The following is a 24,335-nucleotide window of genomic DNA, read 5'->3' as shown; positions in this document are numbered from 1 at the left end:
TTCTTAGGTCCCAGAGAAAAAAAAGTGGGCGATTCCCTTGTGAATTCTGGGTTTCAGTTATATGACCGCTGTCATGGATGAGTAATTTATAAATCACCTTTTATCTGTAAATTAGAAGCAGATAATAATAGTCCCTGGTGGAAATGGTTTCCCGTCGCTTAAGGTTGCAGGTGTGGCTTCTCAGACCTTGCTTGGATAGGCTCTGGCTAATGAGAGTGGACCACATGGCGCAGGGGTGAGGGCGGACCAGGCAGCGGCGGGGGTGGGGGCTGAGGGCAGGCCATGTGACGCATGGGTGAGGGAGGCTGACGGAGGAGCCGAGGGCTCTGCTCAGGGGCTGGGGCTGGGGCTCCGAGGACCTGGTGTCTGTTGTCTCATGCAGTGGTTTGTTGTGTCTCAGTCACATAGATCAGACGACAACATGGCAGGACCCCAGGAAGGCCATGCTGTCCCAGATGAGCGTCACGGCACCCACCAGCCCCCCAGTGCAGCAGAGTCTGATGACCTCGGCCTCAGGTGAGTGAGACACCGCCGTCCCAGCACGCCCACAGAGGCCTGGCCCGTGTCTGAGTCTCTGCAGAAGATGGTCACTACGTACTCTTTTAAGGAAGCTGGAGCACGGCTGACAGTTCATTCCATGTGGTTTTCTTTGGGAGCCCTGCCTTTTCACAAAACTGTGCTTCGTCCAAGCCTTGTTCAGTCTTTAATTCATAAAGGGGCTGCCAGCTGAAACCCAGCATTTTTAAAGTTTTAGTTCTGAAGTCACTATCTCAGATTCCTCATTTGGTTAATTTTGACCTGCTGGTGTTGGACTCTACTGCTTTCTTTTGTCTTAAAGTTGGAGGTTTCTTCCCTTTGTGGTTTGGACGGGAAGCCAAGCTATGGTGTTCTTAACTACCATTTATTTATTCATTTATTTATGATTTATTTATTTATTTGAGAAAGAGTGAGCAAGAGAGAGAGAGCAGGAGTTGGGGGGAGGGAGGGACAAAGGGACAAACAGACTCCCCACTGAGCAGGGAGCCTGACATGGGACTCAATCCCAGGACTCCGGGATCCTGACCTGACCCAAAGGCAGCCGTTAAACCCACTGAGCCACCCAGGCTCCCCTCTTTACTATCTTTTAAGTTGCATACTTATTCTGCCTTGAAGGTAACTGGAGAACAGCAGCGTATAAACCCCAGGCATCTTTCGGAAGTTCAGTATGTGTCCTTGAACACATTTCCACCCTTGCCACAGACAGCAGACTTGAGTATGAATCCTTTTTCTTATTTGGCAATGTTTCCAAATCTGCTGTTCTTCTCGTCTACGTCATGCGGATTAAAATGCCCATTACTAGAGAGTGAGAAATATTAAAGGAAATAAAAGAGTAAGTATGAAGCCTTTATTTACAGTTTCAGTGCAGAACAGGAACTCCGTAAAGGTTTCATTACTTCTCTAGTCCTCCGATACCTTTGTTCTGTGGGCCCCATTCTGCACCTTCGTGTGCAGCAGAAAAAGGCGCCCCTGCTCTGGGAAGATGCAGCCCCAGGCCTGGCACCAGGGATTGGAGCCTTCAGGCCGACTCTGACCACTTGCCTGCGCCCCACACTTGCCCACTTTGCTGAGTGTCCCGGTTCTGAGCACAGGTGGCAGCCACAGGCACAGGCAGCCCTGGGGCCTCGATGGCTTTCTGCTCAGTGTAGCCGTCCTCCTTGTCCAACACACTGACCAACACAGTGTGTGCAGCTGCCTATAGATACTCTCAAACAGCGGCCTCTTGCAAGGGGCTACCAGCTTGTGGGGTCCACACGGCAGGTCGGCAGAAGGGCTACTTGCCTAGGAGGGCTTGTAGAATTTGTTACGTCCTTCTGCCCCCAGAGATGATGCCCATGTGTGGAGTGTCTCTGCTGTTTCAGGACTCTCTGTTCTTGCCTTTGGTGGGCTGAACACTTGAATTCTAAAGAGTTAAGTGCTGAAAAGAAAGATAACGCCAGATTCAGGACTAAACTTGTCTTGTCATGAACTGTCTTTATAGAACTCTTGAGAAAAGGTAACTCCCTAAATCTTCCGTTTTAGCTTATTTTAATAAGAACTTATTTATTTTCAGAATCTGTTTTGTATGTGATACTTAGATCAAAAGTTTCACGGCAAGATATTATGCAAGTATTTGACTAATATTTTTACTCGACATCTAGGGTTTTTTTAATCATCAAATTTCCAAATAAAAGTTGTGAAAGCTTTTTTGTACGTATAGTCCAACAAGATGATTCACATTACTCATTTTGTCACGCTCCACCTAAAACTATGCCTTGGAAACTAGTAATAAATAACTCATTAATTTAAGGTTTATTTTGGAAGATTTAGGCATTTTGCATCTAACAAGGTTGATTGTGTTTCTTTTAGAATATTAGTTTTTTCTTTGTTTACTTACTAAATTTTCTAATGGTAATGGCCTTAAGAAATAGGGAGAATTTGTATTCAAATTTGTGTTTAAAAATCAAAAGTATGTATCAAATTATTTTTAGTGGGTTTCAGAATATTTGCGTTTATATTTCCAGCTCTTCTGTAAAACATAAAGTGTGTTTTATACACTGCATGTAAATTAGTAGGCATGCTTACTTGTAGTTGTGTTTTGTAAACGGAGGTGACATTGGCAGGGACAGTTGGAGCAGAGTGGCCTTAGCAGCGGAAGGTCTGGATAGAAGGTCGGAAGTGCAGGATTGGCCTGAAAGGGGACGAGCCGCCCAGAGAAGCGTGGGCCTGTGTCATGGTCGGAGGAGCCAGTCTGTAGTCCAAGGGAGCCTGTCGGACTTGCCGCTGGGGTCTGCGCGCTCTCGGTCATGGAACCCTCATGGTGGCCATTGAAGTTCCGTGCCGGTTGGTTTGTTGGTGGTTTTTTCCCTTTCTTTTTTTTTTTTTAAGATTTATTTTACGAGAGAGTGAGTGAGCGCAGAAGCATGGGGAGAGGGAGAAGCAGACTCCCTGCTGCACAGGGAACCTGACGCGGGACCGGACCCCAGGACCCCGGGATCGCGACCCGAGCTGCAGGCAGACATTCACTGACGGAGTCCCTGGGCGCCCGAAGTTCTGTGCTGTTGTGATCAGAGTTACTTAAGTGAGTTTCCCCAAATCACGCAGCTGTCCGTGGTTGAAGCCAAGACTCGGTGCTTGGTGATGGGCTCCGGAGCCCGTCTTCTTCCTCTGCGTGGGAACCAGCGTCAGGACAGGGACGGAGAGGAGCCTCCAGGCCCATGAGGGGACAGGACCTGGGAGTGCGCGGGCGCCCTGGGGAGCTGCTTCTGCACGAGGGGAGTGTGGGGGCGCTTGGTGAAGGAGGGTCTGTGGGTCATCACAGCACACCGCGCCTTCCAAAAGAGGCGTCCTGACGAAGACGGCGGTCATCGTCTCTGCTGGGCCGCTGGGGCAGCGCGAGGAGTTAAGGAGGGAGGAGACAGATGTGGCATAACTAAGACGTTTTTTTTTTTAACCCCAAACCAAAAACCGATCCTAAAAAGGAAGGGGAGTCAGTAGAGTTTGAGAATGAGAATAGGCTGTGAAATGGCGGCTGTGGAGAATTCTTGGTAGGTGTGGAGCGTGGGGCGTGCGGTCGCCGGTGGTCGCCGGTGCACGCTGGCGCGGGCCGAGGCTGCGGAGGGGCGGGAGGGCGGCGGCCGCGGAGCCCGTGCACTCGAGTCCCGTCCCTCGTCGCTTCCAGGTTAGTACCCGTCCGGGAACACACAGGACTCGGACACAGTCTTGAAATGCTTTAGAAGGACTGTCGCGGGAACCGCGGCCTCGCTGTTCGTCACGCTCCCGTGAAACGACAGCTCACGTGTCCCCGCAGGACGGTCTCCGGCCAGGGGTCCCTCCTTCCTCTGGAGGCGCCTGCAGGGCGTGGGGGCCGCGCGCTCCGCGGGGCGGTCAGAGGAGAGGCCCTCCTGCGCGCGGCTTCTCCGCCTCATCTGGGCGTGGAGACCCCTCGCTTAGAGCCTGGAGACTGCGTGCGCGAGGACGACTCTGAGGGCATGTCCGTGAACGTGAGGGTGTCTCCTGCAGCAGAGCTCGCAGCAGCTCCGCCGGGTGGTCACAGTTTTCACCCTGAAGGCAACTTCACATGGAAGGGTAGCCCCGCTCGTCTCTTCGGAAGCACTCACTGGGTCCGTTGTCCTGCGCGCAACTTTTGATTTACATTTTTATTGTTAATTATTTAAGCAAGAGCTTTCGAGTTTTGCTTTTTTGTTTTTAAAGAATGAATCTAGCTCTGTGTTCAGGTTTGCTTCTGATCAGACCCTACTTCCTTAAAACACAGTCATTTTCTTTAGACTCTCCAGACCTGTTTTCTAAGTTTTTCTAAGTGGTTCATGGTACTGACTAGTCTTTTAAAATTCTAATTCTAAGATTTTATGAAATCCTGTTTCTTTCATTCACTCTAATTCAGTTAACAAAGTGATCAGTTTACTTCTGTTTTTACAAGTCCTTTTTCAAAGTATGAGGCTGAAATGGTGGATTTCATTGCTGCCCTGGATATCTGTGGTTTGTAACTGGCCACCAATTATTATGTATGATTGAGAAATCACGTATTTGCCACTTAAATGGAAGACCTGGAAAGGGTTCTAGAGGCATGACTTACTAGATTCGGTAAAGTAGATTGTATCTTTTAATTGTCCATTTAATGGGCAAATAAATGACACTGAACCTTGTAAAAGGAATTTGAAAGGTGAAGAACAGAAAACGAAGGGACACCTGGCTGGCACAGTCGGCCCCGGGCGGCTGGCTCTGTAATGACCTCAGGGTCCCCTGGGCATCGGGCTCTGCGCTCTGCTGTGCAGGGCATCTACTGGAGATTCTCTCTCTCCCTGTCCCTCTGCCCTACCCCCACCTCATGCTCGCTCTCTTTCTTTAGACAAATAAATAAGTGAAATCTTAAAAAAAAAACTAAAAGGGAACTTGACTAATTCAGTAATAGTCCTGTTTTACTTTGCATTAAAATATGTAACACGGTCTTATATAGAAGTGCATCTAAGCCCTGTCCTATTGAATTACTTGAGATGACGGGCACCTGGCTGGAGCGTGCGGCAGCTCCTCATCTCGGGGTCCTGAGTCCCAGCCCCACGTTTTGGGTAGAGATTACTTTTTTTTTTTTTTTGACAGAGAAATTGAGCACAAGCAGAGAGAGAGGGAGAAGCGGACTCTCCACTGAGCTGGGAGCCCAGTGCGGGGCTCGATCCCAAGACTCTGGAATCCTAAGTTGAGCTGAAGGCAGACACTAACCTACTGAGCCACCCAGGCGCCCTGGGTAGAGATTTTTTTAAAAGCTAGTTCAAGTACTTGAGATGATTGCCCTTCAGAAATTCTATTAAGCGAATTCTGCTACAGCACGTGAGCAGCCTTGCAATGCCTGGTTGGGAGCGATACCAAATTGTCCTACATTCTGAGAGTTTGGCCAACATTAGTGGCTGTGTTTATTAACGTTAGGAAATACGGACTTGGGGAGAGAAAGTGTGATCGTCTCCTTTGACCAGCTTTATCTGTATGAAGATACTAAATTTTTAATCGTCGTTTGTTAACGACGACCCACAAGATAGCTGAATCTCACAGCAGTAGTAAAGTCAGGAAAGTGTCCTCTGTGATGACCCTGAGATAACTTGACGGCAAAGGGCTGCTGCCCGTTTATAACTGTTCAGAATCCTAAGCCTTGATTTAAATTAAGCAATAACCCAATTTTCTGCTTTTTGAAAACATGCCTTTGATAACAGTCCAAAATCAAGTGTCTTCGTATAGGTACATTTTAAAGGATTTCTTGTTTCTATGTTTTAGAAGGAGGCATTTATTTGGCTAATGTCCACATGTGGCACGCAGTGCAGCACTTTCAGACTTCCCTCTTACGAAAGCCTGCACGGGGTCCTGGGGAGTACGTCTCGCCGGGTGGAGCCGATGCCCTCGATCCTGACAGATGGTGCGGTCCAGGGAATGTGCCCGGCACCTTTCTGCGGCGGGCGGGCGTTCGGACACTGGGTGAGGGGAGCCGAGCTCCCTGCCTACCCGCCCGCGCTGTGCCATCTCTGTGCCAGCACCAGACACCAGCGGGGCAGAGATGGCTCCCCAGAAAAACGGCAGGTTGAGAGGGGATGTGAAATGGGAAAGGGACAGGTAAAAGCAAAAAGTAAAAACCTTGAAAAGCGAAGGAAGGGTGAGGGCGTGGAATACAGTTTCAGAGCTGACGACAGGTTTCAGAGCTGGTAATTCCTGCTTCCTGTGTGGTAGCTCACCAGCTTTGAATTCTGCTTTTCACCTTGGGAGTGGAGACGGGATGGGGAATAAGGGTTCACGTCAGCTGGACAAGGGTTTGAACTGCAGCTGTGTCACTGCTGCGTGCCTGTGCGACCTTGGACGAGGTCCCGCGCAGGCACGTGGGAGCTCCCTGTGCTGCGTTTCTTCATGCGGGAAACGGAACTTGGCATAGGGCTGTCCCGGAGACGCGCTGCCACAGTCGTGGGACAGGGTCGGAGATCGGGGCGTAGTTACAGATTAACCACAGCACCCAGTGCTCTGTACGTATGGTGGATAGAATAAGGAAATATCATCTGGTCCCACAGTTTACATTTTACTCCATTTATACTAACAGGTACTAACAGGTAGCCACTTTTCATTTAAAATAATTTCTTATCACCAAATACGGGTCATTGGCCCTTTCCCAGTTATGTGTTAACTTCTGGCATTTAGGTTCTTACACATTCTCTGTTTGGTATATATTGGTGGTAGAATGTTAAATATAAATATGGTTTTCTTCTCCTACATGAGTTAAAATTTTTTTGGTTCTTCTGAAAGTTCTTGACAGTTCTAAGATGGATATTTTGTTAACCTGAGTCATAATAAATGGAATGAGATACACTTTCCAGTGAATGGAATAAGAGAGATGCTGTATTTTATTAGTTACTCTCAAGCTCGTATCCCAAATATCTTTTTTTAAACCCAAGTTGCTTTCTTTTTGGAATGTACGTCAATTAAGAAAAGATGGCCACAGGGAAAGGGAAAATAGTAAAAAAACAAAAGCATAATAATCAGAACCAATAGAACTAATTCTCAGGAAACTTGGTTTGTTTTACATAGTTTGTGTGTTGATTGCTTTTGGTATTTACGCTCCTGAAGAACGGTTAGTAACATGGAAAGAAGAACCGTGTTTCTAGCGTAGAACCATGGAGCAGCCGGCTCCGGAAGGACCGTTGTGCGTGGACAGTGCACGGGGCCGCAAAGACCGGAGTGCCGGGGAGTGGAGTGGACATCGTACGTCGCGCAGGGCGTCCGGCCTCTCGCTGAGGACCGTGGCTGCCGCCACCTGCCTTCTCCCACGCTGCGGGTCACGCAGCGCCCGCGGCACCGTCGATCGCCGTGGTTTCAGGACTCGGTTGTGTCCAGGAGTACGGCTCCTGCCAGGGCCGCCCGTGGCCCCTGTCGCGCTCCGACAGTCAGAGCCTTTCTCTTCGGGTCATTGGGGAGTGCTCTTTGTGGTGACCCACTCCAGTCGGGACTGTTGACTTAGGAATATTTTCTAAACAGTAGTAGGACTGAGGACTGCCTGAGCAGGGCCGCAGCATTTGGCAGACAGAACAGTAGATGCTGGCTGCTGGATCGTGTCTTAATGCTGAGTCTAAGGACCCCTCTGTCCCCAAACACAGAAGCAGAACTTTTAAGTCTGGAATTGAGGGACGTGTTTACATATTAATGTATTGGCCTCTACAGTTTACAGCATTTTGAAATATCTATTTCCTCATTCCTTTATTGAAGAAATCCCAGCTAATCATGTCGGGAGGTAGATAGGGAGAGTTTCTCCCTCTTCTGGGAGCTTGAGAGCAGTAAACTCCATTTTCAGAAAAGTACTTCCTTCCTGTCTTGTTTGCTTTATGCTTGAGGCTGTCTGGTACACTGACGGGGGACATGGACAGATGCGGGGCTGATCCTGACCTGATCTTAGGGAACAAATAACAGATGTTTTTAAAAATCGAGTTTTTTGAAGGGACTGTTTGGGAGAGTAAAATTCATTTGAATTCTGGAAGTTACTAAGATTTTTATGCAAATACTGAAGCTAATGTTCTGTCATTTTAACCAACAGACTAACTTAGAGGGGAGTCAGGATATTATTAAAGAATATAAAGAAACAAGTGTCGTTGTCTCTGGCTCGCTCTGGGACATGAGTTATTACAAATAGAAGTGTCTGTGCTCAGCTTTCTTTTCAGTGATTATTTGTAGAATTTTGGAAACTTTGTTCAGCTTTGGAGTAGAGAGGAGGAAAAGGAGATTCAGTTATTTACATTTAAGAAAAAAAAATAAATGCCTGTTTTATTTTTTCTCTGGATAGTGATAGAATATTATTTTTGTCTTTCCCACTGATTTCTAAATACTTCTGGTTACTCTATTGCTACAGTAATTTTATGAGTCATGAGAGGAATATTTGTGTGAAAGATTAAAATGCTAATTCTTTAAAAATGATATCCATAGACTACCATATATAGGCAGCATCAGTGAAATAAAACAGAATTCTGCAACAGTAAACAGAGGGGGTAGCAGAGCTCATACTAGGTCAAACATTTTTTCAAAGGTGGTTTCTTCAGGCATTCTAAAGTCTGAACTTACAGAAGCTAATCTCTCATAAATTTATTATAGAAAGTCTGAACTATTATGTTCAAATATAGAAGTCTGCAGTTGCCCTGAAGAAAGTTTGAAGGGTTGTGTACTAGAAAGTTCTCTGAGCTTGTACTTCGCGTTTTCCTCTAGTACGCTCATTCTTTCAGCTATCACAAAGATGAAAATAAAGTTTTTAATGTTTTTTAAAGGTTTTATTTATTTGAGAGAGTGAGAGTGTGTGCGCGTGCGCGCAGGCAGAGAGAGAGAGGGACAAGCAGACCCTGTGCTGAGCAGGAAGCCCGACACCAGCCTCAGTCCCAGGACCCTGAGATCACAGCCAGAGCCAAAATCAAGAGTCGGGCGCTCAACTGACGGAGCCACCCAGGTGCCCCAAACATGGGAATGACTTTTAACAAAGTCTCAGTTTTCCCTTGAGACAGTTGTTCCCCTTCTAAATTTTCCCACTTTGTACCAAGCACCCAAATGGCCGCTGAGACTGCAGGGTCAAGTTAGAACAGATTTTTCCCTGTATAATGACAGCAGCAAATGTGAGGGCAGGCGTAGCCCTGAGTGCCGAGCAAGGAGAGGGCCATGTGAAGGTGTTTGGGCACGGTCGGGAGGTAGAGAAGGCAGCTTAGAAGGCAGGCGTTCATCCATCCCCTCAACAAACCCCGAATACCCAGCCTGTGCTGCGCACTCTCGTAGATGATGACACACACACACACACACACACGAGCAGCACATGTGCAGTGTGTCATGTAGTTGAAACTGGCAAGAGAAAAGTCAGTTACGGGTCCAAGAACACTTGGCTGGGCTGGAGGGGGGTGGTGCTATGTTCGCTTTCTAGGCCCAGATGCCCTGTAATTGAGCAGAGATGTGAATGAGCCCAGGGCTGTGCAGCTATCTGGGGGAGAGGAAGGAATGTGCCTTGCGTCACCCAACAGCCAGGTCGAAGTTGCGGAGGGATGTTGGGGGAACAGATTCGGGGAAAGATAGCCCAGAAGCTGTATCATATAGGAGCTTACGGGTCTTGAACAGAGGTGTTCTCTAACAGGAGGGAGATGTGTCAGGTGCCGGTGTAGTGACCCAGGGGGCTGGAGCCGGGAGCCATGGTACTAAGCAGCTGGATTCAGTACCTGAGCTAAGTGAGTGTGAGCTTAGGTGTGTCCAAGAAAAGGGAAGGCAAAGGAGCTTGGAATCCCCTGAGCCACAGAACGCGTGCTGGGACAGTGTACGTCCTCAGAAGGCCTTTGTGTGGTCAGCCGAGAAGCCTGAGCTTTATCCTGACGGATTTGGGAAACCACCAAAACCATGACTCTTCTCTGGGGCCCTTTGGCCGTGGCAAAGACCTGGTGCTGCTTGTGTCATCTGATCATTTTGTCTCTGAGACCCAGGTTTATTTTCTGACCAACCTGTCTCTTTGCATTGTGCATGAGTTTTAGTAAGTTAAACACATGACTGGATCAAAATTGCACAGCTGTTCCAGGAGAGTAGGGAACTGACTTTTTAAGAGGCCGACTACAGGGCCGCCTGGGTGGCTCAGTCATTAGGCGTCTGCCTTCAGCTCGGGTCGTGGTCCCAGGGTCCTGGGGTCCAGCCCCGCATCGGGCTCCCTGCTCTGCAGGAAGCCTGCTTCTCCCTTTCCCAGTCTCCTGCTTGTATTCTCTCTCTCTCTCTCTGTCAAATAAATAAAATCTTAAAAAAAAGAAAAAGCACCGACTATAAGCCCTGCCCTCCGTCAAGCGCTTTTTTTGTGTAGCCTCTCTGCAGTTAATCGGCAGGAGCGCTCCTATCCACTGTGTGGATGAGGAAAGTGAGCACTGGGTCGGTTAGGGAACTTGTACCAGGTTAGAAGGACATGAGTATAGGCTCCAAGAATTGACCGTAGGTCCCTCGTGTTAACATCGGGTGAGCAGACAGAGTGGGAGCTGAGCTCGTGCACAGTGTGGCGCATGCGCTGAAGGGACGTGAGCGTCGTGGCTGGGCCCCAGCCTGCATGTGGTACCCGGGCTGTGGGCTCCCCAGCCTGGCCGCTGGTTTGGCAGAAGACTCTTCTACCTCCCTGCGTGACCCAGGAGTGCACCCCGACTTAAAGTAATAAAAGAAATGGACTGGTCACCATCTTGCCTTTGCTTTTGTGAAGCAGATTTTAATCAGTATGCTCATAATCTCTTTAGCTTCTAGGCCTGTACACAAGAATGACACAGCCTTGACCTTGTGACCTGGGGCTGCGTGCTTTAAGTCACTTTTTACCCTAAGAGTAAAACTGTTGCAATGGAAACCAGAAGAGAAATCCTGTTTCTTCTCCCACAACTAGATTTCATAAATGGCATTTCCGTCCACTAATGCATTCACGAATACTTGCCCCACATTGAGATTATTGAAGCCACAGAAAACTTAATGACAATAATAGTTAATACTGATGGCACATGGCAACTGCTTCAAGTATGTCTACTTGAAAACTTTATTCAGGGCAGCATTTCAGTAGGGGCTCTTAAGAGCTCATGAGATCAAACATGTGGCTTGGGATGCTCACGTCCGTGGATACAGAAGTGCGGAGGAGTCGGGGTGAATATGTGCGAGCTCCCGTGTTCAAGAGCCACATGTCTGCAGGTCATAGTGTCACTAACCCCGGGGGCAGTTTCTGGTGGGCGTTGCCATGTTTGTTCTGATCGACCTTGAACATTGAGCATACCCATTTATGAAAAAACCGAGACCTCTTTTTCTATATTCTGGGACGGAATTATAAATTCTTTCCATGCTACTACCTGATCTGCAGTTAAGCTCCATGTAAAAGAGCACATTCAAGACAGTCTGCAGTAAAAAATGAAAACAAATGTAATTTCAGTACATCCGTGGGGAAGGTCTTACTCATGGAGTAGAATTGAGGAAATTTTCCCAAAGCTATAGTGAGAGAAAGCGGTAGAATTTCAGTGGACCACCACGGTGGCGGCGACGGGCTTCTGGGCGGCTCTGTGGCTTAAGCGTCCGCCTTCAGCTCAGGCCCTGACCCCAGAGCCCCTGCGTCGTGCGGCTCCCTGCGTCGTGCGGCTCCCCGTGCGGCTCCCCGTGCGGCTCCCCGCTCGGCTCCCTGCTCGGCGCGGACTCCGCGTCTGCCTTTCCGCCTGCCCCCCCCCGCTCAGGCCCCGGCGCTCTTGCAAACAAATACAGATCTTTACAAAGCGGGGAGGGCGCCCGGGGGCTCGGGTGAAGCCTCTGCCTAGGCTCAGGTCGTGATCTCCGGGTCCTGGGATCCGGCCCCGCACCGGGCCCCTGCTCAGTGGGACGTGTGCCTCGTCTCCCTCTTCCTCTGCTGCTCCCCCCGCTTGTGCTCACTCTCTCTGTTAAATAAATAAAATCTTAAAAAAAAAAAACGAGTAAAAACTCGCTGGGAGGGCTGACAAGGAGCGGCTCGCGGCGCCGCCGGCGTGGTGGAGTCCCGCGGAGGACGCAGGGACCTGGTGCCGCGGGGGAGGCGGCGCTCGGCGGGCAGAGGATCCCTGGCAAGTGGTGTCCCCTGCGGAGGGAAGGGGGGGCCGGCCGCGCGCGGGGCCGCCCCGTGCCGCCTGCCTGTCGAGGGCCGTGGGCAGCGCCGGGCCGCCCGAGGACTGCCTGCGGGCTCCGGGGAGGCCCGAGTCGGGGAGCCCCGGGCCTGCGGCGAGCGCGGTGGCGGCGGAGGCCGGCGGGAGGCCGCAGCGTTCCCCGGGCAGACGCGTCGAGGGTTTACAGCGAGCCCCAGTCCGTGGGGACGCGTCCTGCGAGGTGTCCGTGCGCGGCCGGCGGAGGAGAGCGGCCCGGCGGCCGCGGGAGGGGGCGTGAGGCGTGCAGCGGCCCGCGGGGACGCCACGGCGGCTGCGCGGTGTCTCGGGCGTCGCGGCGGACGTGCGTCTGTCAGGGCGACCCGAAGCCCGCGCGGGGACCGGAGGGCCGGCGTCCCCCGCTGCTGCGGCCGGGCTCGGCCTCTCTGTGCCGGCAGCGGTGGCGCCCGCACGGCGGGTCCTTGACGTGAGTCCGGGGACGCCCGCCGAGAGCCCAGGCCGCCTCGCGTGGGCGGGACGCTCTGTGGCCCGGCCCGAGTGCGCGGTCGCGGGCGCCTGCGAGTGCGGCCGGGCCCGGTCCGGCGGCCCCTCCGCGCTGTGCGGAGCCCGCGTCACTCCGGAGTCGTGCGGCCGGGGGCGGGGGTGGCTCCTCGGGGTTTCCCAGCTGGCGGAGGCGCCGCTCATGCGGACGCGGCGGGAAGTCCGGCCGGAGCCGTTGCCGTGGGAGCCGCGAGGCCACCCCCCCCGCCCCCCGCGCAAGGAAACCCTCCCGAGGTGAGTGACCTCCGTGGACGAAGCACTCCCGTGGGGCCGCCTCTCCTTGTCCTCTCACCCCGGTTCGAGCGTCTCCCCTTGACGACACCGGCGGGCCCCGTCGCTGGAGCGAGCGACTCTAGGTCTCGGCGTGCGAGCTCGAGGCCCGCGGTGGGTCGGAGGTCGTCCAGGAGACTTCCTCAGCCTCCTCGTCGGCCGCGAGAAGGCCGCCCGCTGTCCCTCCGCCTGCCCGGCGCGAGGCTCGTTCCTCAGCCCTCCCGCTGCCTCCGGACCACGTGGGGGCGGTGGCGCCCCGCCTCGACGGCCGCCCCGCCGCTGCCTCCGCGCTGGGCTCGGGGTGTGCGCGCGACGCGGCGCCGCCGTGCTCGGATCTGGCCCGGCCGGCGCTCCGCGGCTTGGGCAGTGCTGGGAGTGCGCGGGCCGGGTCGCCCCGCCAGCCCCTCCACGCTGCCCTCCGCACCGTGTCCCTGCCGGGATTGGTCCGCGGGGCCCGACGGGCCCGTCCTCCGCGCGCCCTCCCCGGGCCGCGCCCGTAGAAGAGCCGCCCGTTTTGTTGGCGTTTGCGTCGCTTTCCGCCGCCCGCCCGCGGCTCCGGTTCCCCGGCTGGAGCGGGACACCCGTCCGCGGGCCGCTCGGCCCATCGGTCGCCGCGGCTCGGAGCCCGGAGGCCCGGCGGGGTGAGTCGGCCTCAGCGGGCGCCCCCGGAGAGCCGCGCCGGCCGTGGCCCTGCCTTGCGCTTCGGTCGCGCCAGTGACGGAGGCGCCGCCCCCGCGGGAGGAGGAAAACGCAGACGTTTTATCTCACGAGCGCAAGGATTTTGAGTTTCTTGTCGGTTCGCTTCAGCCAACACTGATCCCCGCTTCCGAGTCGTGCGCGCTCCCCGGACCGTGACACGGGGCAGCGCAGCGCACGCCGGAGAGGAAAGCTCCGGGCCCGCGTCTCACCGGCCGGCCTGGAGGGAAACGCGCGTCCCCGAGCGGCGCTGTGGGACGCGGGCTCCTGCTCTGAGCCCAGAAAGTCCAGACTCGACCCCGCCCGGCCTCCAGGGCCCGACGCGCTCGCCCGCGGTCGTTCGCGGCCGGACCGCTGCGTCGTGGCCGGCTGCTCCGTCCCAGCCGCTCCAGCCGTCCGCCGTGGTCCCGGGCTGTCCCCGGAGCGAGAAGCCGCTCTGGGGAGGACGCGCGGGGTCCCCGCGGCCGGGGGCCCACCTCGCCGCCTGCTCTAGGGACCGCGTGCTGGTGGTTCGCAGACACGCGGCGCTCCGGAGCGTGGTCTGGGAGCGGGCCCTGGACGGCAGCGCGAGCCGCGGCGGTCGTGCGGGCGCCGGACGCCGGACGCCGGACGCTGATGCCGTCAGCGGGCTCCGCCGGCCGCACCCGCTCCGGACCCCTGCGAGCCGGCGCTCCTCAGGGCGCGCCCCCGGGGCGGCGGCGGCCCGTTCTCCTCGGAAGTTCCGAGGGTGGGACTCGGCCGAGTCTTAGGCGTTTTAACAGACCCTCCCGCGGACTTCGGTCACAGATCCCAAGTCGTCTTAGGTAAAGAACGTTTCGCTCCTGACGTTTCACTTCCTGTTCCGTTCCCGTGGGCGCCGTGGGTCTGTGACTCACGCGGCCGGAACCCGGGCCCGACTCGGAGGCGCTTGTGCTGGACCGGCCCCCGCCGTCTTCTCCTCAAAGCGTCCGGAGCCCGGGTTTCCCCTTGGACTCGGGGCCGTGTTCCGGGAGCGCTCGCCGAGCGCCTGGGACTCGACGCGCAGTGGCCTGTGGGACCGAAGGACTCCAAGTCTGCGCTCTTCGTGGCCCTTCAGCCGCGGGCTTGCTGCGGTAGCGCCGGGACTTGGAAGCCCGCGGCCAGGGTCAGGGCGCTGCGCTTCCCCACAGGCCCCCGCACCTAAAATCCTGTGTTGTGTGTATGAAGCCCGGATGGAGTTGGTCGGGTGGTCCCGCACCGGGGGGAGCCCCGCACCGAGCCTGAACCCGCAGCCCCGACGTCAGCCGCGAGCTGGGCCCAGGAGGCGGCGCTCACCCGCGGAGCCACTAGGCGCCCCTGGATCTGTGTCATTTTAGAGACTCACATTTAAGGTGGAAGACTTGTTTCCTTTCCGTGTCCTTTCTCTACTGCCGAGGATTCGAGTGTGGCCCGACGCTCTTCAAAGGTCATCTTTCCTCGTCTTCTCCTTCGCCTTGGAGGAGCAGCTTTCTCTCTCTGTAAAAGAAACGTCCTATCTTGAGCCTCTTTGTGTTTACCCAAGCGTTACACGAAAGATACACATGAATATAGAAAGCATTGGTTTTTTTTCTGTTTGACTTATTAATTTGAGTGCTTATAAAGTTAATGTATGGGAGTTCTATCTCATATGCACCTCATTTAACTCCTTAAGTAGAAACCGAGTGTGAAACAGACAGCTGTCACCGTGCAGATGGCAGTAGGCCAGCTCCCGTGGTGTCTTCGTGTCTGAAGTCGGTGCGTTCCCAGCTCTGGTTCTGGTGTTTACGGCATATGAGAAGGGTGTTAGCGAGAAGTGTCCTGAGCTTCCTTTTTGAAGGCTACTGTTTTTAGTGAAATACTAAATAATCAATGATTTATACATAACGTATTTGATGTTATATGGTTACATACAATAAATACTTACTGATTTAAACTTACGTAAAAAGGGGTAAAGTCACTATTTCTACTTAACAAATTTAACGTAGGAAATACTTTCCTAAGCTTTGGGGAATATGTTGCTGTGTTTGGGAGGCAGCGTATTGTAGGGTTTATGTCAGAGACCTGGGTTCACACCTTTACCTCGACCAGGTTTCCTGTCCCCTGGGTGGATAACATCCCTGCACAACCCATAACTCCTCCATGTGACACAGATGAGAACGGTGCCAGGTGCGCAAGGCTGAAAGTGGCCACGTCCTCAGAGTGCAGTGGCCGTGGACGGAGCCGTGGCAGTGGGGGCTGTGTGCTGTTCTGTTCCTTAGAGCAGCCACACGAGTTAGGAACCCCTTGGAGATCTAACACAGGGAAAGGGATTTGTGAATTCTCACACGTTCTACTTCATGGGGCTTCCCAGAGACTGGATTTTGTACAGACTGAAGGTTTGGGGCAACCCTGCACCCATCAAGCCTGTTGGGGCCATTTTTCCAACAGCATTTGCTTGCGTTGTGTCTCTGTGTCACTGTCACATCTTGTCGGTCCGCGTAATATTCCTTACTTTTTCGTCACTATACTAGTTACTTTGATCTGTGATCTGTGATGTTCGGGATGCCATGAGCCATCCACGTGTACGGTGAGGAGCTTAATATGTACTATGTGTGTGGTGACCGCCCCAGGGCCCCGGCTGGTCCCTGTGCCACACCCCCCGACCTTCCTCCTGACACATGGGGTCTTGACGATAGGCCAGTCAGTGGCCTTGCCGTGGCCTCTAAGTGTTCAAGTGAAGGGAAGAGTCGCATGTCTGTCCGTTGAAGTCAAAGGCTAGAAAATGATGAAGCCACTAGAGTGCTCTTGTCACACAGTCCAGTTGTGAATGCAAAGAAAGTTCTTGAAGGAAATGAAAAGTGCTACTCCATTGAGCACACAAATAAAGGAAACCAAGCAGCCTTATTGCTGACGGGGAGAAAATTTTAGTCATCTGGATAGAAGGTCAGAGCAGTCGCCACATTCCTGTAAACCAGAAGCTGATCCGGAGCAAGGCCCTGACTCCGTTCAGTTCTGTGGAGGCCGAGGGAGGTGTGGGAAGCTGCAGAAGACAGGTCGGGAGCTGGAGGAAGTTGGTTTGTGAGGCTTCAGGAACGTGAACATGTGGGTGAAGCAGCGAGTGAGCCCGAAGTTCCCGCGGAGATCACAGCACATTTCAACATAGAAAACGCAGCCTTCTTCGGGAAGAAGGTGCCTTCTAGGACTTTCGCAGCCGCAGGGGAGAAGTCGATGCCTGACTTCAGAGCACAGGCTGATTCTGGATTGAGGCTCATGCAGCTGGGCACTTTGAGTCGCAGCCGCTGCCGCTGCCCAGTCCCAGACTTCTGCGGGCCTCCGCACAGAGGACACTCGGTCGGCTCCGCCTGCGCCCTGGAAGTGGGACAGCGAAGCCCGCGTGAGGCCACAGCTGTTGACACCGGGGTGCACGGAGTCTCTCAAGGCCGCCGGGGAGACCTCCTGCTGCACGAGAAGGTTCCGTTGCAAATGTTACCGCTCGTGCACGGGGCACCGGGTCACCCCAGAGTTCCGAGGGACACGGACCGTGAGGGGACTCTCGCTCTCGGGCCTGGAGCCGTGGATCCAGGCGTCGCTCTGACTTTCGGGCCTTACCACAGAAGAAACGGGTTTTGTAGGGCGGCAGCTGCCGTGGGTGGTGGCTCCTCTCGCGGGTCCGGGCGGAGGAAGGAGAAGGGATTCCCCGTTCACGATGCGGTAAGGAGAGTCGTGGCTCAAGAGCCATCAGGTGTACAGCAGAGCTGCGGCCCAGGCGGGACTTCGGGGCGATGTGGGTTCCCACCCTGAGGAAGGCTCAGAGGGGTCAGGAGCGCGGGGCGGGAGGCGGCTGCAGACGGGGTGGACGCAGTGAAGGAGAGTCAGAAGTGGGGCCTGGACACGGGCCGGGCGGCGGCCGTCTCGTGAGCAAACTCGGAGGAGGAGGAGTTGCTGCTCGGGGCTGGGCAGAGACGGTGGTTTCTCGGGCTGGAACCTCCCGGGGAAGGCGCCGCGAAGATGGTTGAACGGGCAGCAGAGGGCTCAGTGTCGCGTCGGCTCTGCTGATGGGGCAGCGCCGGGTCTGAGCGGGGGACCCCCGTCTGGAAAGAGGTTCTCCTGCGGCAGAAGGCGCTCGGCCGGCCTCCGGGGCTGCGGGAACTCGATCCTGACGGGAGAGCGGATCCGCGCAGCCGCTGCCTGGTTGTCTCGGGAGCTCGCGGCGGCCGCGCCGGCCTTCTGCAGCCCGCAGCCCGGCCCGGCGGCGCCCTGGGACTGTGGGGGGACCCCTGCCCGCCCGGAGCGCAGGCCCCACGGCCAGCTCAGATGGCGTCAGCAAATTTAACAATGAACTATTTTCAAATTAAGGTATGTACATTATTAATTTTTTTTAGATATAATGCTAATTCACACTTAACAGTATAGTGTCAACATAATTTTTTTTTATTTTTTTAAAAGATTTTGTTTTTATTTATTTGTCAGAGAGAGAGCACAATCAGGCAGAGAGGCAGGCAGAGGCAGAGAGAGAAGCAGGCTCCCCACTGAGCAAGGAGCCCGATGCGGGACTCGATCCCAGGACTCTGGGATCATGGCCTGAGCCGAAGGCAGCGGCCCAACCCACTGAGCCACCCAGGCGTCCCATAGTGTCAACATAATTTTTAAGTGCACTGGAAAACCAAAAAAATTCATTTGAGTCACTTTATTCTAGTGGTCTGGAGCCAAAGCCACAACATCCCAGAGCTCTGCCTGTACGGTAAGGTGTATGAAGCCATTAAAAGGAAAAAGATCTATGGGTCGTGTCAAGAAGAGATGCTGTAATCTGTTAGGTGATGAAAGCAGATGAGGGGCAGGTGGAGCTTGGCCTCGGTGGGTATGAGTGTCTTAACAGCAGCAGAGGCACAGAAGAGGAGTCCGGGACATAGCACAAAACTGGAGTTGTTTAGCTTTAACCCCCGGGGAGCGGGTCAAAAAAAACGGACGCTTTTTCCATTCTGTGTTTCTGTAATTTTTAACATTTCAAAAAAACTATGAAAATGAATATGTTTATGAACAAAAAGTTTAATAAACAGAAGGCACTGGGTTTAATAACATGTTATTTGTTATTATTCATAAACATGTTAATTGAAAATTGTGTACATACTACATGATTTTAAGCTTATTTATAGAAAGCTCCGACTCCTACATTGGCAGGGCCTTCATACTGAGCAAGTTCTCAGCCCTGCCGGCCCGTGCGTGGAAGCACGAGGGGGCCGTGCCGCCAGGAGGACAGGCGTGTGCACGGGCGATGGCGGCCTGCGCGGTAGCTGTCGGCGCAGAGCGGGAGAGAGAAGTAGGGGAAGGCCGGCTCGAAGAGCTGACCTGTGAGCTGCTTGCAGGACGAATATGAGTTCGTAAGGGTTAGGGTCAGGGGACGTCTGTGTAAGAGGAGCAGGAGGTGCAAAGGGGTGGCCTTTGTGCTGAGTTGGGGGAACGTGGGATCAGGCGTGTGCGGGACCTGTTAAGAAATGAGCCCAGCAGGCATTTTCCTTTTGATGGTCGAGAGGAAAGGAACTGCTTTTGCAGGTAACAAGTTACCTAGAGGAGTTGATGAGATGGTGTTTTAAGAAGAAAGTCCTGGTGGCTGTCTGAGAGAGGACGGTGGGCTGAGGGGAGGTGATGAGCAGTCAGGCGCCAGGGAAGGACGCTTGGTGGCGGCTAAGGAAGGGGAGCTGTGACCCACGCTGGTGGAGCCCTAGAGGCGCCCTGGGGCGGGGGGTCAGAGAGCGCGTGAGTGTCATCTGGAGCACGGGCTTGTGCCTTGCGTTCAGAACACGACTTCGGGTTCCGCCTCAGGCTGCCGGGGGGGGCGGCTGGACCAGGAGAAGAGGCAGGTGTGGAGGTGGTGCCGGGCTGTGGCGGCCTCGGGGGGGGGGGGGGAGGCGTCCAGAGCCGTCCCACGGCTGCTCCGACTGCTTCGTCGTCACGGTGCGCTAGGCGCTTGGAATGACGGCTTCCCGGTGAAAGGTCGTCCCCAGGCACTCGTACTGCGTCCCGGAGGTCCTGTCTTCCTGAAGTGAAACATCCCTGGTGACAGTGAACACTACCGAAAGCGGGTCCATCTCCGGGCGTTAAACGGGCTTGCGTCCCACTCACCGTTAGTAAACGTGGGGTCCTTCCGGCCGGTTCGCTTGCACTGTGGACCGAGCTGCCAGAGGAGGACAGCGGGAGGGCCTTCCCCGGGCCCCGCGAGCCGTGCGGGGCCCTCCAGGTGCATGTGTCTGTGTCCTGACAAGATTGTGCCCCTGTCGCCGCAGACCTTTGACAGTGGCACAGCAGCGGATTGGTCAGTTTCTGCAACAGAGGGAAGTGGCCTGGAATGAGGGCTTTGGGTCCCCTGGGCCTTTGTGACTGTTTTGTTCCAGCAGCGCTCCTCAGCACCCCGCAGAAGCTGGCTGCGACTGCCCGCTGAGGGTTCAGGGACCCGGCTGCCGGGTCTCAGTGGCCTCTGACCCAGACCGCGCGGCATCGGACCACACGGAGCCCCTGTGTGCCAGTGTCTCGTTAGAGTGGAGCGACGGCCACCACAGAGGTCGTCGGCGGGCCTGAGGGTTACATGAGTTGATGCATGTCACCTCCAGCCAGGGTGCAGGCCCCCGGAGGCGCTCAGGTCGTATGGATCCACAGATGGCAAAAGTCTGGGCACTCCCTCGAATCGTCTGTGTTCTTCCGTCCTGCCTCGCGTTGGTGTTCCCTCACCCTGTGGCTTTGAGGTTGTGTCCTGCTTCCGTTGATTGCTCCGGTGCCCACCCTGCCCTCCTGGAGCCCGGGGTGGACTTAGCACTCAGCCACCACCCGCCCTCCTCGCCGCTTTCAGGCTGCCTGAAAATAAGCGTTTCCTGGAGTAGAGTTTTCTCTGTGGTAGTTTTCTTGTTGAGAGCCAGTCTTGTAAGTCATAGAAGTAAATGGATCTTGGCAGACTTAGCTGAAGCGCGCTTTACATGAAACCGAATGCGTGTGACGCTTCAGATGTGCCGAGCACGCTGCGTGTCCTTATTGAAGAGCCTTGACGTCCGTAGGAAGGCATCGTCCCCAGAATTACTGGGTGGGGGGCTCCCTGAGCCGTGGCACCGAATGTGGTGTATTAACAGTGAGGATGATTGTTTGGGTCATGACTTCCGAAAGGATGTTTCACGACTCTGGTTTCCTGTCTGTGTCTCTGGAGATACAGATTTTGTGAATTAGTGGTTTCTTTGGTGAGGTGGAGAAGAAACAGGTATGTAGATTTTCTTTTCTTCTCTGAACATATGCTTAATTCGGTCTTAATAAGTTTTGCCAATACCTGTTTTCTTTATAAATTAGCACCCTTCCCACTTACTTTAGTCGCACCAAGTAAAAACCAACCATGATTGTTTTTTCTGTATTTATAGGTCCTCTTCCTGATGGATGGGAACAAGCCATGACTCAGGATGGAGAGATATACTATATAAACCATAAGAACAAGACCACCTCTTGGCTAGACCCAAGGCTTGATCCTCGTTTTGGTAAAGGTTCATTTCAAAACCTTTTTAGACATTTTTTGATAACGTGTGTTTATGTGTGTGTGTGTATGTGTGTGTGTGAGAGAGAGAGAGAGAGAGAGAGACAGACAGGCAGACAGACCTTGGGAAGGTACACGGAAATAAAACTGCATTGCTTTACAGTATTAAAGGCATGACCGCCCACCCAGCTTCTCCAGGACTCTTTTTATACCTTTCCCTCTGCCCTTGAGGGAGAAATGCAGATCTAAATGCGCTTTGTAGGTTGGACCCCTCGGGGTCGGGTTGGGGGAACGTTGTGGCGGTGTACTGTCCAGAGTTGCTGTCCCTTTCACATTTTTGGGAGACATCGTGATCTTGCTTAAAGTGGTCTTTCTTGCTGCACTAATCATCAGGCTGTCAGCTGCTGGGAAACCTGGGGCACCAGCTTTGGTCCATGCCCTGTGTCTGCTTTTGCTCAACTTGAGAGGGCGGTCAGCCCTGAGCCCGTCCCATGCTGGGCGCTGCTGTGTTTGCTGCCTCTGCTGGGGAGGGGGTGTCACCTCTCTCCCTTCTCTCCTCACTCTGGCTTGCCTTTTTTTGTTTGTTTGTTTTTTTAAAGGAAAGGTCCTTAGTTGTTTTTTGGCGGGGGGTGGGGGGGGAAACAAAAAGCAAAAGCAAAGCACTTTCCCCTCCAAATTGCATGACTGACTCAGCCTTTGCACAAGAGAATACTCTCCATAAAAGTACACGTTTTGATCATCGTACACAAGCTCCGTGTGCCTTTTTATCCATATTTTTTCACTCTTCTCAGTTTCTTCAGTTGGGTTTCTGAGATACTCTTCCAGAGCCATGGAAAAATGAGTCTAAAAAGGAGCAAAGCGTTGTGGTTTTGAAGTTTTCTTCTTTGGCCTGGATGCAGCTAAGTGAAAACAGTGTGCACGTCACTGAGTGGGTCAGACGGGCGGGGGGACTGTGAAGCCCTACAGGGGTCGGACTGACAGCCACTGCGGGGCCCTGACGGGAAAGAGGATTTAACTCTGCGAATGCCTTCCAAACACAGAAGAGGAAGGAGAACTCTGCCTGCCCGCAGCTGGGTGAAATAGCGTCCCCGTCAGAAGCGCTGTGGACGGTTGTGCTGCGTGTATGTCGGCTCTGTCGGCCGCGGCCTGGGGCTTGGCCTGAGCTGCCCGAGCTGCCCTGGATGGACAGAACCCCCTGTGCAAGGGGAGTTGGGGGGGCGTTCAGGGCGGAGGCCATCATCCTGACAGATGTCCCATGTGGCTTCAGCGCTAGCCTTGGGAGCTTCCAGATCTGTTTGGGTGTTAAAAAGTAACGTGGTGTGTTAATAATTTGCAGCTTTGGGTTTTATTTCATACTTGAATAAGCCCTCGTGGTTGGAATAGGAAACCAAGTAAGGTACAGGATCTAATCCATGCTGCCATTTGTACGGACTGGAATGACAAACACCATGTTTCCTTGAATCATCTTTAATGAAATAGATCAGCTTGTCTACATTTTGGAAATTTTTAAAAATGGTCTGTGGTTTTTTTTTCCCCCAACATGAAGTTATGAAAGATGATGATTAACTCTTAGTTTACTGCCAAAGTCAGGAATTAGAACAGAGTTGTTTTGTTTTTTGTGTAAGTACTTTCAGGTTAAATAGTGAAGTAAAACAGCTCAGCTGTGGTCCTCAGTAGACCCATTCTTCATATCACCCAGCGTGGTCTTTTGTTTCAAACGAGAGAAAGTACTAGAAGAATTCTCCCATCCTGCCTTGAGCACATACGTACATGCAAACATTACAATTAGGTATGCCAAAAAAAAGTTCCATAAAATTCTCTTACTGCCTTTCGTCTCCCGTTTTGGGCCCACTGTGTGTGTGTTCCAGACAGGCTTGAGAATAGGCCAGAGCTTTTTATTTTGTGGCCCGACGTTTAATCTGTTCCAGGCCTTTTCAGTCCGAGAGCGCAAGTGTGCCTGGGCGGTAGCAGGGAAGGGGAGCACGTGGGCTTCTGTCTGGACTGACAGCAAATAGAGACGAGCTGCTCACCTCTGCGTTTGAGGGAGCTTTCCCTGAAGTCCCGAATCCTGTAGTGGATTGTGTTTGATCTCTGCCAAAAAACTCTAAACTGTCCTTTTTGGGACCCTCTGAACCGTGCAGACACAAACGAACGGTAGGTTATTTTCATGGTGGTGAGCTTTACTCCCCTGTATTTCCCAAATTTGTATAAAAGCGTTTACCCATGTTTAGCTTAGGTCACATTGATGGACGTCTTTTGACATTTTGAAATGGAAGACAGAGCTCTGTGTAAGCTCGACGTTTTCATTCTCCTCCTCCAGGCAGCCTCTCCCATTTCTTTATCAGAGGCTTCAGGTTAATTATATATATTTAGAATAGTTTATCCATCCTTCATATCCTGCAGAAAGCTGGTAAATTAGCCATTTAATTTCAGGAAATTAAAGAGTAATTTCTTGTGGGTTGGTTTTCTTTTATCTGACTTTCCTCTTTAGCATTTTAAAAACTATATATTTTTGACACTTATATTATTTTAGAGAGTCCTTTAGTAATTTGTATGAAATCATGAAGTGTGACATCCAGTGGCAGTAAGCGCTCCCTGGTATTTATTGGCTTTGAGAAAGGAGGGCTTTTGTTTGTTTTTAAGGAATCCTTTTAGGGATGTTTTGATCCTGGATTAACGAAAATTGGTGCTTGAGTGTTATGTAGGCCACTAAATTCATATGAACAACCTTTTTTCCCTGCAGACTTTGTATTGTAAATATAAAGAGTCTGAAGTTTTAAATGTTTACTTGTATGTTGTAGAAATACCGTCTTATGTAATAGTCCTAGGAATAATTTCTGGTAAAAGCCCTAATGAAAACACCCCCAAAAGTAATTTCTTTTCTTCAGAACGAAGAATCTCCAAAATGCTAATCATGATTGAATTCCTCGTTTATGTGCTCTTACTGTCCTCACTGTCCCTGGGGAAGGACATACAAATAGTGCTTAGCGGTTGTTTCTGGAGATCAGTGCTGATGCCGCTGAGAAAATAAATGGAAAATCATGTTTGGTGTACATGAAATATTGGGACCAGAGATTTGGGCTAAAAAATACATCTTTTGAGTCTTAAAGGATGTAGCAGACAATCTAGTGTGGCAAAAACACAATGCCCTTTAATCGCTAGGGCTGTGTGCATAGAAGCTCTGTGTGTGGAGATGGAATTAAAGCCCAGCATTGCCCCAGACTTGA

General features: G+C 52.8%; 1 protein-coding gene across 4 annotated transcripts in view; it reads left to right on the top strand.

Moving 5' to 3' along the window:
* Positions 1 to 24,335, top strand: part of YAP1 (Yes1 associated transcriptional regulator) — a gene marked incomplete at its 5' end in the record, with an annotated part of 110,641 nt that overhangs the window by 53,964 nt on the left and 32,342 nt on the right. For 2 of the 4 annotated variants that reach the window (XM_080814942.1, XM_080814940.1), the window contains 2 exons: positions 401 to 516; positions 20,999 to 21,112. In XM_080814942.1, coding sequence (XP_080671068.1) covers positions 401 to 516; positions 20,999 to 21,112 — 230 coding nt within the window. Of the gene's footprint in view, positions 1 to 400; positions 517 to 20,998; positions 21,119 to 24,335 lie in introns of all 4 variants that reach the window. The other 2 variants (XM_080814941.1, XM_080814939.1) reach the window with 1 other exon arrangement.

Source organism: Martes martes (assembly GCF_963455335.1).
Source record: "Martes martes genome assembly, chromosome: 10".
NCBI lineage: Eukaryota > Metazoa > Chordata > Mammalia > Carnivora > Mustelidae > Martes > Martes martes.
The sequence above is the reverse complement of the archived record's forward strand: the minus strand, read 5'-3'. Positions and strand labels throughout refer to the sequence as shown.